Here is a 17,773-nt window from a genome sequence, read left to right as displayed (position 1 = left end):
GCCCTGCTCCAATGATATAACAGACTTTCTGCTCACCCTCCCTGGGGAGCAGAAAGGGGTTGTGATAGAGGGTGAGGGAACAGGGGAGGGGGGGGGAGTGAGAGGGAACTGGGATTGACATGTAAAACTAGTTTGTTTCTAATTTAAATAAAAAATAGAAAAAAACAAACGAAGAAAAGAAGAAGTATCATGTGGGACATTACTAATCACTGATATCCAGAACCTCTACCTATAGGAAAAGTTTTCAGTTTATTTAACGGGAGGAAGTCCATGAGAATTGCTTTGGGTAGTAAAATGTCATGCCAAGAGAAGTTATATCCCTTACGGAAAGAAACTTTTGGGGAAAAACATGAATCTCTATTTTATTTTCTCTGCTGTTTAAAATTATAGAAAGGAACAAGTAGCAGTCCTCATAAAACTTAGTCAGCAACAAAAGATAATCAGTGTGTTCTTATACAGACAAGCCGAATAGATAAGGAAGGTGAGCAAGAAATAAGCACTGTTATTTAAGTCACAGATATTTGGAGGTTGTTTCTTACTGAACCATAAGCTAGTTTGGTCATAACCAATATATCATTCTATCATTGAAAATTTGAAGTAATGTAGTATACAGGACAAATATACATACAAAGGCCTCAATAAGTGATAGGTAAAAGTATTCAAAGTTACCAACTAAAATCTTGCAATACAGGGATATAGATAGTCTTACTGAAGGACTAAGGTTAAAAGAATGGGCTAAATCCATAAAAACATCTAGATGGCTTCAATACAGATGAAGGTAGTTTAGCACAGCATGTAAAATAAACTGGATGAAAATTCTGAAAAAGACTTAAATGATGTGTTGGAGAGGCTGCTCTAATGGGTTAATATATTACAGGAGGCATAACTGTAAGAATTTCCCAAATCTTTCATTCTCCTTTAGTCTTGGGCATCTATCTTCTTCAAGTAGTATCCAAGTCTGCCTAACTGACCCACTGTCATTCTTTTTCATCCAAATTGATATTGTATATAAAAATAAACCTTGTGATTTTTGAAGAAAACTGTTTATGAAAGTCACAATATTGTATGTATCATCTTAGCATCTTATAAAACATAGAATGGACCATTTTAGATGATCCTCCTTAGCAAAGAAAAGAAGTACCAATGGCTTCACTTTGAACATATGGCTTCTGCATTGTAATGCTGAAAGCTTTTTTTCTTATGTTGCTTTACCTTGCTCCCTTGCTTTTTATTACAGAAAATATTATTTCATTCTATTTTTTATTGCTAATTTGTTTTCACACTTTCAAATTCACTATCAAATCGAAAAGCAAAGGGATATGTATTCACTAGGCAGTTTGTCTGGGGTTCTCTGAGCTCTAATTACGATATGAAAACATGATTTCCAACTTTGCAGATGATGCTAAATTGAGAGAATAAAAACAAATGATGAATAAGTAGGTGGTACACTCAGATAGAAACAAATCTACATCACTTATGTTTTTGGACTCATAGATGGCAAATGTAGGTCTGTATAGATAAATGGAAGATAATTAGGCCCTGCAAAGTATCAGAAATAGGGATGTCTGCTAAATAAGGGGAAGCTGATAAAAAGTACTATGAGTGCAGAGAAACAGAGGCCAGTGTAGGGTCAGTGAGGATGATTACAGCATGAGGATGATTGCATCATGGAAAACCTCTAGAGATCTGGTACACTCTTCAGCAACCTTTTTTATTTTTTCTGCAACCCTCCCTCACCAGGAACATTCTTTTGTTAAACAATATGTTTCTTCAAAGTTTTACAAAATAGCCTGCATCTGGTGCAGTCTTTGCATTGCTTGACAAAAGAAGGCTACCTTAGGAGATCAAATGTTTTTATCAAACAGGATATTTGCCTGCTGGTGCGTTATGGCCTCAAATTATCAAGTACTTGTAAGAGGACTGCTTTCACAGCTTAAGACCAGAGTGGCACCCTGGTGACTGCTGATACAGAACACAGAATACTCACATAATTTACAATAATCAAATTCTTGTTCCTAACTTCACTTTCCTCAACGACCACTGATATTATTCCAAGATGTCTCATACTTCCTTATGCTCAAATTTGTAGCCCTATAATTAAAAAAGAATACCAGCTATTATTTTATCCATGCTATTTTCAAGTTCTCTCAATTTACTTATTCAATCAGGCAACATGGCCTTGTCATCTACAAAGTTTATACTTACAAACAGCAGTATTGAGTTACATCCCCCCCCCCCCCCCCGCACAAAACACTTAAGTTTTAAGTAAGCTTATGAGTTTTTGTTGGGTTATATTCATAGCTATCCTTGGCCTTGAAGCATACCTACTAGATTGTTCAGTGACAATTATACAACCTAGGCCAAAGTTCGAGAATAACAGAACAAAATTATTATTCATCTCAAAGGACAAAGGTCATCCTACATTCCACATTTTTCTCACTTTGTCTGTGGCCTTAGATGTTATTTATCTACCACTTCTGTATTTCCAAAACTTCTGGTTTCTATGATATGATAACATATCTAACTCTTCCATTACATTTTTTTTTTCATCCCTGGCCTCAAACTTTTGTGATAGACAATATTTAAATTCCAAGTCTCTGTCGTTTTTTTTTTTTTTTTTTTTTTTTTTTTTTTTTTTTTTTTTTTTTTTTTCCAACAGGCCTATCATGGTTTTATACAGTTCAAGAGAAGTGATACCAAGGTAAGAAAGATGATGTTTCTGAGGTGCAAGCACACACTGGTAAGCCCAGCACTTGGGAGATGGAGGCTGATGGAAAAAGACGAATTCCAGGTGAGCCTCAGCTACAGAGTTCAAAGCCAGCCTGAAATAAATGGGCCCCTACCTCAAAAAAAAAAAAAAAAAGACAAACGTTGTCCCAGTTTGGAGTCTCCATATCTATCCCTGTGTCTCAATCCAATGGCTGCCAAAGACAGAAGGGTTGAGGAGGCTACTTGGTCCTAAGGAACATTGCTATGGCTGGCCAGCAGATGGGAAACGAGGTTTCACTTTTTTTTATTATTTTTTCCAACTTTTTTATTTGAATTAGAAACAGGATTGTTTTACATGACAATCCCATTACCCTTTACCCACCCGTCCTCTCCACCCCCCCAACTAAAACCTTATCTGTCACATATCTTTTCTGCTCCCCCTGGATGGTGAGGCCTTCCATAGGGTGTCATCAGAGTCTTTCATTTCCTTTGGGGTAGGGCCTAGGCCGACCCCCATGTGTCTTGGCTCAGGGAGTATTCCTCTATATGGAATGGGCTCCCAAAGTCCACACCTATGCTAGGGATAAATACTGGGCTTCTACAGGAGGTCCCATAGATTTCTGAGGTTTCCTCACAGAAACCTATGATCCTTGGGTCTGGATCAGTCCCATGCTGGTATTCCAGATATCAGACTGGGGAGCAAGAGTTCCCGGATGTTCAGGTCAGCTGTTTCTGTGTGTTTCACCAGTGTGGTCTGGACCTCTGTGCTCTTCACTGGTCCTTCTCTGCATCTGGGTTCCAGTTCAGTTTGGTGATTAGTTATGGGTGTTTGCTTCTACTTCCACCAGCTGCTGGATGAAGGCTATAGGATGGTATATAAGTCAGTCATCAATCTCATAATCAGGAAAGGGCATTTAAGGTAGCCTCTCCTCCATTGCTGAGAGGTTTCACTTACAATCTGAATGACATCTTCGTCTTCCAATGTATGGTCCTTACCCACTTTCTGAGGATTATGTTTCACAGAGAGACCCCAGACCAAAGCGTATTTAAATTCTTTGATAAGATTTTTGTGAATCTTCATGCAGAAACTTCCACCATGGTCCTGGAGTAGGGCAGCACCACTGGAGAGGTGTAATCTGGTAACTGTCCTTTGGGTTTGGTGTAAATTCTCACTAGTTTCAGATAGTCCCAGATCTTTTCCAACAGGTCATCAAAATTCCATCAGTTATGGGCAGAAATGGGTACTCAGTGACACACCTTATAAATAATATCCAATTCCTCAATGGAGATCTGATCAATCTTATTCAATACATAGATACAGGGGATATAAACTCTGTTTCCTTCTACCACATCAATGAGGTAATCAGATGTGGCATCACTGCACAGAGTCACATCAACATTGTGAATTTTGTACTCAGCCAGGATGCTCTTCCCTGTTTCAGTATCTAATTCACTCTGAGGGCAAGTGGCTGTGAGATTAATGCCTCCCTTGTCTTTCTTCTTAAAGCCAATGTTGGGGGGTTTGCTGTTCAATCGAATCCCAAAACCTCCCAACTCATTTTCAATTATCTTCTTCTTCTTCTTTTTTTTTTTTTTTTGGTTTTTTGAGACAGGGTTTCTCTGTGGCTTTGGAGGCTGTCCTGGAACTAGCTCTTGTAGACTCGGCTGGTCTCGAACTCACAGAGATCTGCCTGCCTCTGCCTCCCGAGTGCTGGGATTAAAGGTGTGCGCCACCACCGCCTGGCTTCAATTATCTTCTTATGTCCCAATGGTTTTAGGACATCCAGAACAATCAAGATTAAATTACATGTTGGGGCCACTGCAATGACTTGACGACCTCTGCCTTTCCCATCTTTGGCACCTTCAATAATACCCGGGAGATCCAGGAACTGGATCTTGGCTCCTTTAGATCTGATGACACCAGGCACAATGGTCAAAGTAGTGAATTTATAAGCTGCCACTTCAGAATACACTCCTGCTAGGTTACTCAGCAGAGTTGACTTGCAAACAGACAGGAAACCCACAAACCCAATTCGAGCATCATCTGTCTTAGCAACATCTAAACCTTCTTCTGACCCACAACCACCACCACCTTTAGGGGTGATGAGTTCTCTTCGAAGCTTAGCAAGGCGAGCCTTAAGCAGCCCAAGGTGATGAGCTGTAGCCTTGTTCTTTTGAGTCCAGGCTATCTTGGCTTCGATCTCCGCGATCTTCACTAAGGTCCCTGCTCATGGTTTCGACGGCTCGAGGCTACGCCGGCCTTCACACCACTTAGATCCGTGCCACCCAAGTCTCTATCTTTAACAACTTCCCTCTCTACTCTTTCTTTTCAAGCTCCTTTTACTCTTTTCATACTATATGTTGAGGCTCAGTTCTAATATTTTATGATCCAGGAATATTTTCTGTTCTTGCAGAGATTTCTTGTTGCTCTAAACCTCTATAATCTCAAATCATATATTTTACTAACCAGTCTTGTATTCAAAATACATAAACTACATAATTGTAATAAAATGCTGCCTTAGAGATGGAAAAATGGCAGAAGTGTTATTTATCTCTGTCTTCGTAAATAATACTCAAATGAGCTCCTACTCCAGGAGAAAGACTGCCTTTCAGAGTTTAGAAACCATAATCCAATCCAAGAGGCTTTTACGTAAAAAAGAATTTGAACTTCATTTCTCCTGCACCCCATTGTCTTACATATACCATTAAAACAATAGCATATTGTCAGCATGCATATCCCTAATCATATGCAATCATTAATATTCAATGACCATTTTCTTTTCAGTGGAATAAATTCATTTTATAATTCAGGTACTTCCTGGAATATTAACTACCTAGTATGATTCCTCAATGAAAAGTTACTATCATAATCAACCATGTGACTCACCCTCCTTTTGTCCCAGCCACCTATGAACAGCTAATTTTCATACTTGTCAAAGATTTTGTCTTTTCATTTCTGATGCCATTGCTGATATTCTCACTATCAACACCACACCACCACTATTTATTTAGAAGAATGACAATCAATTCTCATTTCTTACCTCCTCAAGACTCTATTCCAAAAGGATTAAGGACCTTAATATAAGACCCAATTTCTAAATCTGATAGAAAGGAGAGTACAGATTATGCTGGAACTAAATGGCACTGGAAAACTTTTTGAACCTACAAATAGTAGATACCGGCCAGGCATTGGTGGTGCATGCCTTGAATCCCAGCACTCAGGAGGCAGAGGCAGGCAGATCTCTGTAGGGGAAGCTGTAGCCACGCCTACTTAGGGGTTGGCTACAGGTGTGCCTGATCACACCCTCGCAAACAAGGGGACGTAGGGTGACTGCAGTTTCGCTTTCGGTTTCTCTTTTGGGCTTGTGTACAGATGCTGCCACTCCGGCTGGCTAGGTCGCTCTGTAAGTAAGGCTTTTCCCTATTAAATACCCTTATATTTCTACCTGACTCCGTATTGGTAATTTCTCACAATATCTGGTGTCAGAAGTGGGATACTGGAAACCTACACCCCATTTGGGACAGGCTGTGGGTTCAATCGGGCCCGAGGCCTAGGCCCGGAAAGCGCTCTGTCTCCACAGGCGTTCCCGCCTAGCAGCTGACCCTCTGCAGCTGAGCTGCTCAGAACCATCCACCCAGCTTGGAGACAGTTTCTAGCTGCCTAGAGTCGAGGTAGGCCTCGGCTTTCAGCAGATCTCTGTGAGTTCAAGGCCAGCCCGGTCTCCAGAGCGGATGCCAGGATAGGCTCCAAAGTCACACAGAGAAACCCTGTTTCGAAAAAAAAAAAAAGAATTAATACCGATACTTTCCAAATTATACCCCAAAGTAGAAACTGAAGAAACATTTTCTAATTACTTTAAATAGTCACAATTGCTCTGATATCTATCAAAGCAATTCCACTAAAATCAAGAACAAAACAAGGCTGTCTACTCTTTCCATATCTATTTAATATAGTATGTAAACTCTAGCTGGAGCAATAAGACAACTGAAGGAGATCAAGGTGATATAAATTCAAAAGGAAGAAGTCAAAGTGTCTTTATCTTCAGATGGTATGATTTTCTCCATAAAAGACCAGAAACACTCCACCAGGTAACTTCTACAGATGATAAACACTTTCAGAAAAGTAGCCAAACACAAATAAATCAGTAGCCTTCCTGTATATAAGTGAGAATCCAACTGAGAATGATGTCAGGGACACTGTAGCTTTCATAATATGCTCAAAAAATATATTGGAATAACTCAAACTAAGCAAATTCCAGGTATGTATAAGAAAAATTTTAAGACATTGAATAAAAAATTGAAGAAGATATCAGAAGATGGAAAGAGCTCTCAGGCTTATGGATTGGTATGATTAGTGTTATGATAATAGCCATTTTACCAAAAGCAATCTACAGATTCAGTGCATTCCCCATCAACAGACTTCACAGAATTCTTCACAGAAATAAAAAAAGTCATTTTCAGATTCATATAGAAACACAAAACCACCATATATCTAAAACAATCCTGAATAGCAAAAGGAGTGTTGTAAGTATCACCATCTCTGATCTCAAAAAAGTACTATAGAGCAACAATGGCAAAAAATAACACCATGACACTGGCATAAAAACAGAAATGTTGATCAATGGGATTGCATTGAAGACCCAAACAGAAGTTCATTTTTTTAAACAAAGAAACCAAAATACACACTGTAGAAAAGACAACATCTTAGTCTAATTGTGCTGATCCAACTGGATGGCTACATGTAGATGAATGAAAATAATACATGTACATCATCCGGCCCCAAACTCAACTGCAAATGGATCAAGTATTTCAATATAAGGGCAGAAACACTGAATCTGATAGAAAAGATACTGTCTAAGGGCATTGAACTCATTGGCACAGAAAAGGACTTTCTGAACAGGACACTGAGTTGTAGGCACTAAGACCAACAATTAATAAGTGGGAACTCATGAAATTAAAATGCTTCTGTACAAAAAAAGATAGTATTGTTCAGGCAAAGTGGCATCCTACAGATTGGAAAAAGTTTTGATAAAAGGCTAACGTCTAAAATGGATTAGGAGATAAAAAGAAATGGACATCAAAATGTATTAGGAGGTAAAAAGAAATGGACACCAAGAAAACAAATAGCCAAATTAAAAAATGGGCAACAGAACTAAGCTGAGAGTTCTCAAAAGATGAAATGCAAATGGCTTAGAAACAAAGGAATGTTAAACATTCTTAGCCATCAGGGAAATGTAAATCGAAACTACTTTTAGAGTTCATCTTACACCTGTCAGAAACTCTAAGTTCAATAAAAGAAATAATAGCACGAGATGGCTAGGATAAAGGGAAAGGGAAATACATTCATCGCTGGTAGCAATGCAAACTTGGAAATCAGCATGGTGGTTCTTTAAGAAGCTGGGAATCTATCTACCTCAAGCATCAGCTATATCAGACTTGAGCATATAGTCAAAGGATTCTACATTCTATTGTAGAGATACATGCATATTCACCTTTGTTGCTGCACTATTCATAATAGATAAAAATTGGAAACAGCCTAGAAGTGATCTAACAAGTGACAACTGGATAACGAAAATGTGGTATGTTTACACAGTGGAATATTTTTCATCAATCAAGAAAAATGAAATTGTAAAATTTTCTGTGAATGGATAGAGATAGAAAAAAATCCTGAGTGATGTAATCCAGACGCCAAAAGACAAATATTGTATATTTTCTCTTATATGTTAATGTTAGTTTTGAAGTATTTAATACATGTCTTAAAATAAGAATAACCCCAGAAGTTAGATATTAAGGAAGGGATTAGAGACAAGAAGATCTTCCAAGGAAGGTGAACTAGAATATAGTGTTATTAAGATGTATAGATAACTAAAATGGGAATATTAAATAGGGGATGGATGGAAAAGAAATGTAAAGTTGGAATATAGGAAAAGACTCTGAAGACCCCCTATGGAAGACCTCACCCTCCCTGGGGAGCAGAAATGGTATGGGATAGGTAGGGTGTTAGTTGTGGGGGGCAGGGCAGGAGGGGAGGGAGAGGGAACTGGGATTGACATGTAAAACAATCTTGTTTCTAATTCAAATAAAAAAATGGAGAAAAAAGAATTAGAACATATTTGAGAATTTTGACCACTATACCAAATATTCTTTTTTTCTGTCCTAAGCAATATATATATATGTATATATATATATGTATATATGTATATATATATATATATATATATATATATATATTTAAAAAACACTAACAAAAAAAGACAGAAAAAACACAGAAACCTACCATTATGGAAGCGTCCTAAAATTTATACCTACAAAAGGAATCTAAATGGAGTCACCAAAGAATAGATAAGGCAACAACACAGCTAGGTATCTCATGCAACCAACTAACATTCTCAGTGCCAAGAATGGGTTTTAACTGATAGAGTTGGCCAGAGGGTCAACATGGAAACTCTCAAACAACATAGGATATTGTCAAAGCTGTCAGTTGCTCTCCACACCCTGATGGTGAGACCCTATTGCTGTAAACAACACTTACCCCTACTGACTAGCATTCATGGCATTGGAAGGTACTTTGCACCAAAGGAAAAAGATAACCATCACCATAACAGTGACTTTCCTTGAAGATATACTGCTGCAATAGAAGCACAAATATTTTGTGAGTAACCAACCACATTTTTATTGATTTTAAGGTTCACTCCATGAGATGGGGCCTATATCCATCAGTGCCTAAGTAGCCAAGAACCTGAGACTAGATAGACCATTCTCTGAGGGGAAAATCTAATGCTATTATTCTGCTAAAGGAACATAGCAATATGCTCCTAATGACACCCATAGATCGGTGCTTTGCTAAACCCTCATCACAGAAGCTTCTTACCGTACTTGGCAACATAGAGATATACATCAGAGAGTGAGAGATTTTGGATTAGTTGGTCTTCACCAAAGCACTTCTTCCCCTCAAGGCTCACGATGGTATGTGGAAGAGGAGGTATAGAGAGTATAAGAGCCCAAAGTGATGAGTGATTCCAAGGAAATAGTTCTTCCAGGCACAGCAATACTAATACACACATAAACTCTCAGTAAATGCAGCATCATGCACAATATCTATATATGTTCAAGCCTCACAGGGTACCAGCACTGATAGGGCAAAATAGACATCAGCTTCCACCTACAACAAGAAGTTACATGCAATTTATATCATGTGCCAAAGAAAAATCAATTTTCTACAGTGGAGTACCACTGGGTATGTTAACCACTCTTCTGTACAGGACCTATGCCTAGGAGTAGGTGACCAGCACAAAGTGAACACAATGGGATTTTTGTAGAATTTTGTTTCATTTTGCTTTGTCCATTTTCTTTGTAATATTGGCATTTCGCTTATTGATTTTGATTTCTGTTTCTGTGGGTTTGTATGTTTCTTAGTTTTTATTGTTTTTTGAATTTACCTTTTGTTTTTGTCTGTTTCAAGTGACACTATAAGAAGTTAACAGGTTGTATATATGTGTATGAATAGATGTGCATGTTTATATACATATATGCATACAATAACTGCAGTGGAAAGAGAGGCCAGGAATTTGAAGGAGATTAGGGAGTGGTATATGGGGAGGGGCTCTTGGAGGAAAGAAAGGGAAGGGAGAAATGGAATTATTTTATAGTCTTAAATTAAACAGAAAAGAAAAGTTAATATAGAACTATAAATTTAATGAGAGACAGAGATAGAGAGAGACACACAGAGAATATAAAGCTGGGTGGGCAGGAGGTATGGAGGTTTTGAGGGAGAAAAAATGATTAAATTATAGGAAAAACTAAAAAAACAAGAATAGGAAATATTCCTAGAAATCTTAGAGATCTACAAAATATTATTACAAAATAATATTGAAAACACTGTATATCTTGATATCAAAATATGTTCTAAATTTATAATAATCAAAATTATTGACCTAGAAACACACATATAAGCCACTAAAACAGAATAACAGACTTCCCAAATTAATACACAATTCAAAAGCCAATTGACTTTTTAACAAAGTTAGTAAGAACAAAAACCTTGTGAAAAGATAGTCTTTTCAGTAAACAGTGCTAGTAATATTGACTATCTACATGTGCAAGAATGAAAGTGGGATGATATCTTTCACCATACACAAAATCACCTTCAACAATATTAAATATTTAAGTACAAATTTTTGAAGAACCTCCATTCTGATTTCCTGTCAGCAATACACAAGTTCCTTTGACTTCACATCATCACCAACATTTGTTGCTTTTCTTTTCTTGATCATAGTCATTCTGACTAAGGTGCAAGAGATATATTTAATATTTCAGTATATTCAAATATATTCAATATAGTCTTCATTTTGTATTTTTCTGCTAATAAATGATGTTGAACACCTTTATGTATTCCTAATGAAATCCCTTATTTTACACAATTAATATATTCTAGTAGGAAAATATTTAAGCATTAAACTTGAATACAGCATTCCAAAGAAAACAATGTTGATAAGTATGAATTATGTATGTTGAGTTTTGAAAATGATCTCTTAGATACAAGCTCCAAATCATGGGCATAAAGTAACTTATAGTGAGGCATAGTGCAACGAGTTGAAAGGCTTTGCCACGGAAAAGGAAGCAACATCAAAATGGAGCCTATGGAATTAGAAAATACTTACTAAAATATATCTTACAACAGATTAATATTAAAAACATTTAAAGTACATCTATAATTCAATATCAAAGTGAAAACAACCAAAGTTTAACACAGTTAGAGGTCATAAATGCAAGTTTCTTAAAAAGACATAAATGTATAAATATGTTCAGTGGGTAAATGAAAAGGTCATTATCAGAGAAGGGTTAAGACTAAAACAAAATGAGATATTACTTCACATAAGTTGTGATAGCCAAATGAAAAACATACATAATAATACCTGGCAAAGTCACTGAGAAATTTTTGTTAATAGGTGTGTTGACTGATGTCATCACTGGATAAAGGAATGGAGGTACTTGCCGGGCGTTGGTGGTGCACGCCTTTAATCCCAGCACTCGGGAGGCAGAGGCCGGCTGTGAGCTATGTTTCTGGTGAATTGAGTGTTATCAAATTAATATAGAGAACTTCATTTCTACTACATTTTCAAAACAGTTTGTCAGGTCAATTATTATTATAATTATACACATAAATATTTCTTCATTTTATTTAGTTTTCTACCCTTTATACATCAGGATTTAGATATTTTTAAAGACCTAGAGTTGGTTATTGTTTTTCTGTTTTTACAAGATATGATAATCTGCTTTTTATTTTATTTCATTTTTAAAAAATTGTCTGCTTACTTAGTTCTGCTTTCTAAGATTATATTATGATTACATTTCTTTCCTTCCTTTCCCTTCTCCAAACTCACCCATATCACCCTCCCTGCTCTTCTTCAGATGCATGGCCTCTTTAATCATCAATTGTTACTGTATGCATATATGTATATGCATATATTTCTAAATATAACATTCTCAGTCTGGTATTTGTATGTATCATTTTAGGGATGATCATTTGACTCTGGACAGCCAGTTGGTATGCTCTTCCCTTGGTAAGACACCTCTCAAGACCACCACTTTAAGCTTTCCTCAGTTGCCTACAGTCCTTTGTGTATGGTTGAGATTACACAGATTTATCTTACCAACCACTTTAGCATGTCTATTGGTGTTGTCCTTGTTCAGCTTATCTTTGGATAGTCATATTTGATGAGTGACCAGCCCGCAGCCAATAGTGTTAAGGTTTTCTTTATTTAGATACACCAGACAAGCGAGAGGGAGGTAGCTGGAACCAGCACCGGTAGCTGGGGGAGCAGAAGAGAGAAGGGCCGGGGTCTCCACGTACAGCCCTTAAGAACCTCCTTTTACATCACCCCTGACTTCCCTTTATCCCGCCCTCACGGGGACGCCTGGCACACCTGGCACACCTGTCTGGGTTGCCTGGGGCGGGGCTAGGGTATCTCCCTACACATATTGGTGAGCTTTTATAGATACAGCTACTGACAAAATGAGGAGCTATAATCTTACAACAAATTTCTTAGGCCTCTAGCTCTTATCTCTGCCTCCTCTTTTAAAATGTTCCTTGAGGTTTAGATGCAGGAGTATCTTATAGATTTATCCATTCAGACTGGGCTCCACAACTCTGCATTTTAATTGTGGTTTTCTGTAATGCTTGCCACTTGATTCAGTGAGAAATTTACTTGATGAGGGGTGAGGACTACACTTATCTGTGGCTATAAGGACAAATGTTTATAGATTGTTTTTAGGGGTTGTGATATTTCCATAATTAGTGATTTTAGATTCTCCTCCAATAACCATGACTTCAGTAGCACTGATTAGTTACCTAGTTTTCCAGTACCACGCATGGTATCTCTCTTGTTGACGGGGTATTTAATTCATTTGGAGAATTTGCTTGTTACCAGTAAGGTATGCATGGCATCACTGTAAGCATAGGATTATTATGCCATGTTTGTCATCGTTGTAGTTCATAGGCATCACAGCTGGGTAAGACAGTTGGTTTCCTTCCTCCTTTGGAAGCTTGCATGGTACCTTCTGGTGCTTAAGAAAGCCAGTCCTCAGGGAGGTTGCATTCAGGTCAGTTCTATTGAAGTGCTTCTGTCTTTAGCAATAGGTGCTTACATTCTACCTCTGCAGGGTTGAGGCATGTAACCAAGGGCTTCAGCCATAAGTTGTATTTTTTAGGAGTCTTTTGAGCAACCCTGGCCAACAATTCAAAGGCGGGATTCTCATGTCAGGTGTTGATGTATTTGTTAGGTGGTTTTTGGCTCTTGGAGTAAGCACCATAAGCCTACATCAGGAAAGTTCACTAAAACTATATATGTATATTTACATATGGATTTATATGTATTAAAAGTTTCTCAGGTAAATAGTTAGTGGTATGAGTCCTTGTGGTATCTTCAGATGTTCACATTGTTATTTTAGGACCTCTTCTTCCTTCTCTCCTAAAGAGGACACCCTTCTCATTTTTCTCTATCAGATAACTTGCCCTACTGTTCTCTTTGCCCTTTCCTACCTTCTTCTATACTTAACCCCTCCCCCTCCATAAAGAGCCCACACTTTCCCCAACCTTAAAATTTTTCTTTATTTAGTTTTCTACCATTCATACCTCATGATCTAGATGTTTTTTATGATCTAGATGATTTAAAGAAAGATCTAAAAATGTTTATCTTTGTTTGATTTTATCAAATATGATAATCCATTTTCAATTGATAAGTTTAATGCATTTATAGGCATTCTATATATAGAGATATTTGTTTCTATTATCTTACTATTTTCTATTTATTATGCTTATGAAATTTGTTTCTTGTTTTTCAATGTTGAGTTTAGGATTCTTTCATTTTGGGGCCTTCAAAATTTTGCTACTTTTAGTTATTTTATTGTATTTCACATTAAATTTTATTACATACAGTAATTAAACAGTAAGTAACTTCAAGTGAATAACATAAATATTCAATATATCATATAAAGACCTTAGAACACAATTGTGCTAATTTTACTTTGGAATTTTTATTCAACATTCTGATCAGAAATATCTTGAGGAACAAAAGGGTTTATTTCATTTTGCACTTCTATGTCACAGACTATCATTGATAGTAGTCAGTGCAAGTACTTAAACAGGAACACAAACAGAAACAATGAAGGGATATTCCTTGCTAGATGGCAGCTCATGCCCAGGTAACCCTTTTATATATTCTAGGCTCACCTACATAGGGAGAGTGCTGCCAACAGTGGGCTAGGTCCTCCAACATCAATTATGAATCAAGATAATCTCTCAAAGACATTGGTATAGAGTAACCAGACTGCCAGAAATTTTCATTTGAGATTCTCTGTATTCATGTGACCCTAGGTTGTGGCAAGTTGACAGTATAATTAACAGCACAATATTAAAATTTAAATCATCTTCATTAGATTAAATAGAAATTTCATAATCCTATCATTATTGAAATAACTTCATATTTGTGTTTCCTAGATTTATACTTGATTTTCCTTTGTATTTGCTCAGACAGTCCTTTTTCTCTTTTCTTTATTCTTTCTTTTTTAAACAATTTTATGTATTCTTCCAGATCACTGCTTATAAAACCCTTTTAATGGAAGTTATTGGTGCATAAATGTCTTATAATTTATGCTGGTCTTTCAATACCTATGTTAATTTAGGCAATTAAGATAAATTAATATTATTGAAAGTACCGGGCTTTTTCTTTTGGGCCACCAATCAGTTCCCAAATCATGATATGGAGACTTACTCATTTTGAATGCTTGTCCTAGCTTAGAAATGTTTCTGGCTACCTCTTTTAACTTAAAATAACCTGTTTCTCTTTATATACCTTTTACTGTAAGGGTTTTTACTTTTCTTTCCTTTTGTATATCTTACTTTTACTGCTTCCCATGTCTGCAGGCTGATTTTGAGCATGTCCCTCATTCTCTTCTCCTTCTCCCTCTTGTTTTTCTTCCTTCTCTCCAGCCTAGATTTCTCCTCATTTATTCTCTCTGCCTGGTATTCCCACCTATCTCTCATCTATCTCTCTCCTGCCTACCTATTGGCCATTCAGCTCTTTATTAGACCAATTAGATGCCTTAGACAGACAAGGGGAAACAAATGCAACACATCTTTACATAATTAAACAAATGCAGCATAAACAAAAGTAACACAACTTTATATAGTGAAAGTAATATTCTGCAGCATAAACAAATGTAACATGTCTTTTCCTGGTTAAAATAGTATTCCACAACATTTGAGTATAGAGTTTAGAGTATTCATTTTGCCTAAAAACTCTTTTTCTGATTTTACTATTCAATAGCCTGCTATTAATCTAAAATGTTTTTTTTTCTGACAAAGTTTACTATTTGGGAGGTACATTTAATGTATGCTGAAAGTTCTTTATAATGTGCCTCTGCATGAGTATTTTTTTTAACTTATGAGACTTAGAATCCATTATGCTTTCTGTTTCTGTTTGTTCAGATTTTCTATTTATCCTGTTCAGCTCACATCCTGGTGAGAGTATCAGAAGGAATGAAAAGAGAAAATGTAAGAAAAGAAAATTGATGATTGAGCTGTGATTTATTTATTTTCATCGCTGAATAGCATTTTATTTCATGAATTCATTGTTATATTTTAGTCTATAAATCACAATTTTTACTTCTTCAAGTTTTGTTTGTTTTTACAAAAACCTTTCAGACTATTTTAACGGCTTCCTACTTGCAGTTGTTTATTTTTCATTTTGAAACATTCTTTTTCAAATGTAACATGGATTGTATATCTTAAAATCTGTGTTTGTAGTTTTAAGAATCATCATATGTGGGACTTGCTTCTCATTTAATATTTCTCTTTAGTCTCTCTCTGTGTCTGCCTCTGTCTCTGTGTCTCTCACTTTGTATGTATGATCTTCAATAAATGGGATGGAATATAGGGCAAGTGAGCTATATCATTAAGCCACTACCCAAATCCTTTCATTGTTATTTGGTTATAAGATGCTACCAGATGAGAGCCACTATAAATGAAAGATTACTGAGTTTTGAGCAGCATGTATTAATTCTATCTATTAATTGAGCTCATTGTGATATTTCAATACCAGAGAAAATTTGATTTTGTTTCTGCTAATTGCCCATAGTCACCATAAACCTGACCCAGTTGTCCTTGCTTTTAACGTTCAAACTCACATTAAGTTTGTCTGGCTTTGTTCTGAAGCAAAACTCAGTGTCCAAACAAACAGCATTACTATAGTGACTCATAACAAATACCTCATTCATCCTTTCCCAAATTTTGTCTACCCCATACTCCCAACCCCAATTTTCTTTTAGTAACTCCAAAGGGCATACTAGAGATATGTCTTATCTCTCTTAATTCCCAGAATAGTATTCTATCCTCAAGTGAAATACTCAGTAGTCATATGAGCACTTTGTATTCATAATGCCAAATGCTCTGCAAAAAGTTCTACAGTGAGATTATATTTCCTCCATTTTGAATCCAATGCTGGGCTCCTTGAGTCACACTCGAAAGAACAAGCAGGTACTGTCTTCTTCAAATACTAAACTTCTGGGAATCATAGTGCATTTTAGTTATTCCTGCAGTTAGATAATGACTTTCAAAAAGCTTATGACAGGCTTTAGAACATACAGACATGCCCATGTGAGGTCCACCATAGCTATAAATACAGCACAACACAAAAATCATAAACCTATTAAAGACATCTAAAGACATCGAGGTTTTTCTTTGACATTTAATTAGACAGGTAATAATTGTGAAAATTGTAGATGATATCATATCACAGTGTCAAATAGTCATACCCACTTATGAAAGTTTCAAATGATCTTTCTAGTTTGTTTGTAAGATTCCCTCATTCATCTTTTGCCCCCAACATGGTAACCATTCAATTATATATGGTCAGCATTTTCAGCTTCTCTCATTACCTATTCTATTGTCTGGCAACTATATACTCACAATATAATATTTAGATCCAAGCTGCATTAGTGATTCTCTAGGCCCTGTTTCACTTTGGTGGTGTCTGCAATTTCCTAGCTTCTATGTGTTCTTCCTTTTTAGTATACCCCCTTTTCTCTGAGTATGGCTCTAAGTAATTTCCTCAGAAATAGTATGTAGACAGTGCAATTGGTGCATCTTTACATTTTAGTTTTTTCATAGCATTGGATTAATACTTTTCCCCCTCAGTATAAAAATGTGAATTTTAACCTTGAATGTACTACTTCATAATCCTCTGGGTTGTATTCAATATTGTTCACAAATCTTTGTAATTTTGAAAATATTTTTATCCCCTTAGGTAAATTTGGTAATTGAAAAAAAATTCTTTCTAGTTGGATTACCTGCATACAATTTGTTGGTGGCCTTTAGTCCTATTTTCTTATACCTTTTAATAACTCAATTATCTTATTTAGAAAGGAAAAAAGGGATTTGAGGTATATTTGTATTATCTCATTTTTTCATATCATTTTCCAAACTATTACACTGTTTTATTATATACATTTTGACAAATAGTTAAAATACTTTGCATACATAATAATAAAATGTTTATACCATCAT

General features: G+C 36.3%; 1 protein-coding gene across 1 annotated transcript; it reads right to left on the bottom strand.

Annotated features, from left to right (window-relative positions):
- Positions 1-3,954: 3,954 nt before the first annotated feature.
- On the bottom strand, positions 3,955-12,126 carry LOC100755253 (developmentally-regulated GTP-binding protein 1-like). The gene is made up of 3 exons (XM_035449751.1): positions 12,093-12,126; positions 4,464-4,933; positions 3,955-4,278 (listed from the first exon to the last, which is right to left on the bottom strand). The coding sequence occupies exons 1-3, from the start codon at positions 12,124-12,126 to the stop codon at positions 3,955-3,957; spliced, it is 828 nt and encodes a 275-aa protein (XP_035305642.1).
- Positions 12,127-17,773: the final 5,647 nt, after the last annotated feature.

Source organism: Cricetulus griseus, chromosome X (assembly GCF_003668045.3).
Source record: "Cricetulus griseus strain 17A/GY chromosome X, alternate assembly CriGri-PICRH-1.0, whole genome shotgun sequence".
In the NCBI taxonomy this organism is placed as follows: domain Eukaryota; kingdom Metazoa; phylum Chordata; class Mammalia; order Rodentia; family Cricetidae; genus Cricetulus; species Cricetulus griseus.
Note: the sequence above shows the minus strand (reverse complement) of the source record. Positions and strands in the feature narration are given on the sequence as shown.

Excerpts from the sequence above, each read along its gene's own strand:
- LOC100755253 (XM_035449751.1), bottom strand. The coding sequence starts at position 12,126 with ATGCATCTGAAGAAGAGCAGGGAGGGTGATATGG. Across the intron at positions 4,934-12,092 it reads GAGCAGGGAGGGTGATATGG|GGACCTTAGTGAAGATCGCG; the intron begins GTGAGTTTGGAG and ends AACCATGAGCAG. Across the intron at positions 4,279-4,463 it reads AACCATTGGGACATAAGAAG|ATAATTGAAAATGAGTTGGG; the intron begins ATAATTGAAGCC and ends AAGAAGAAGAAG.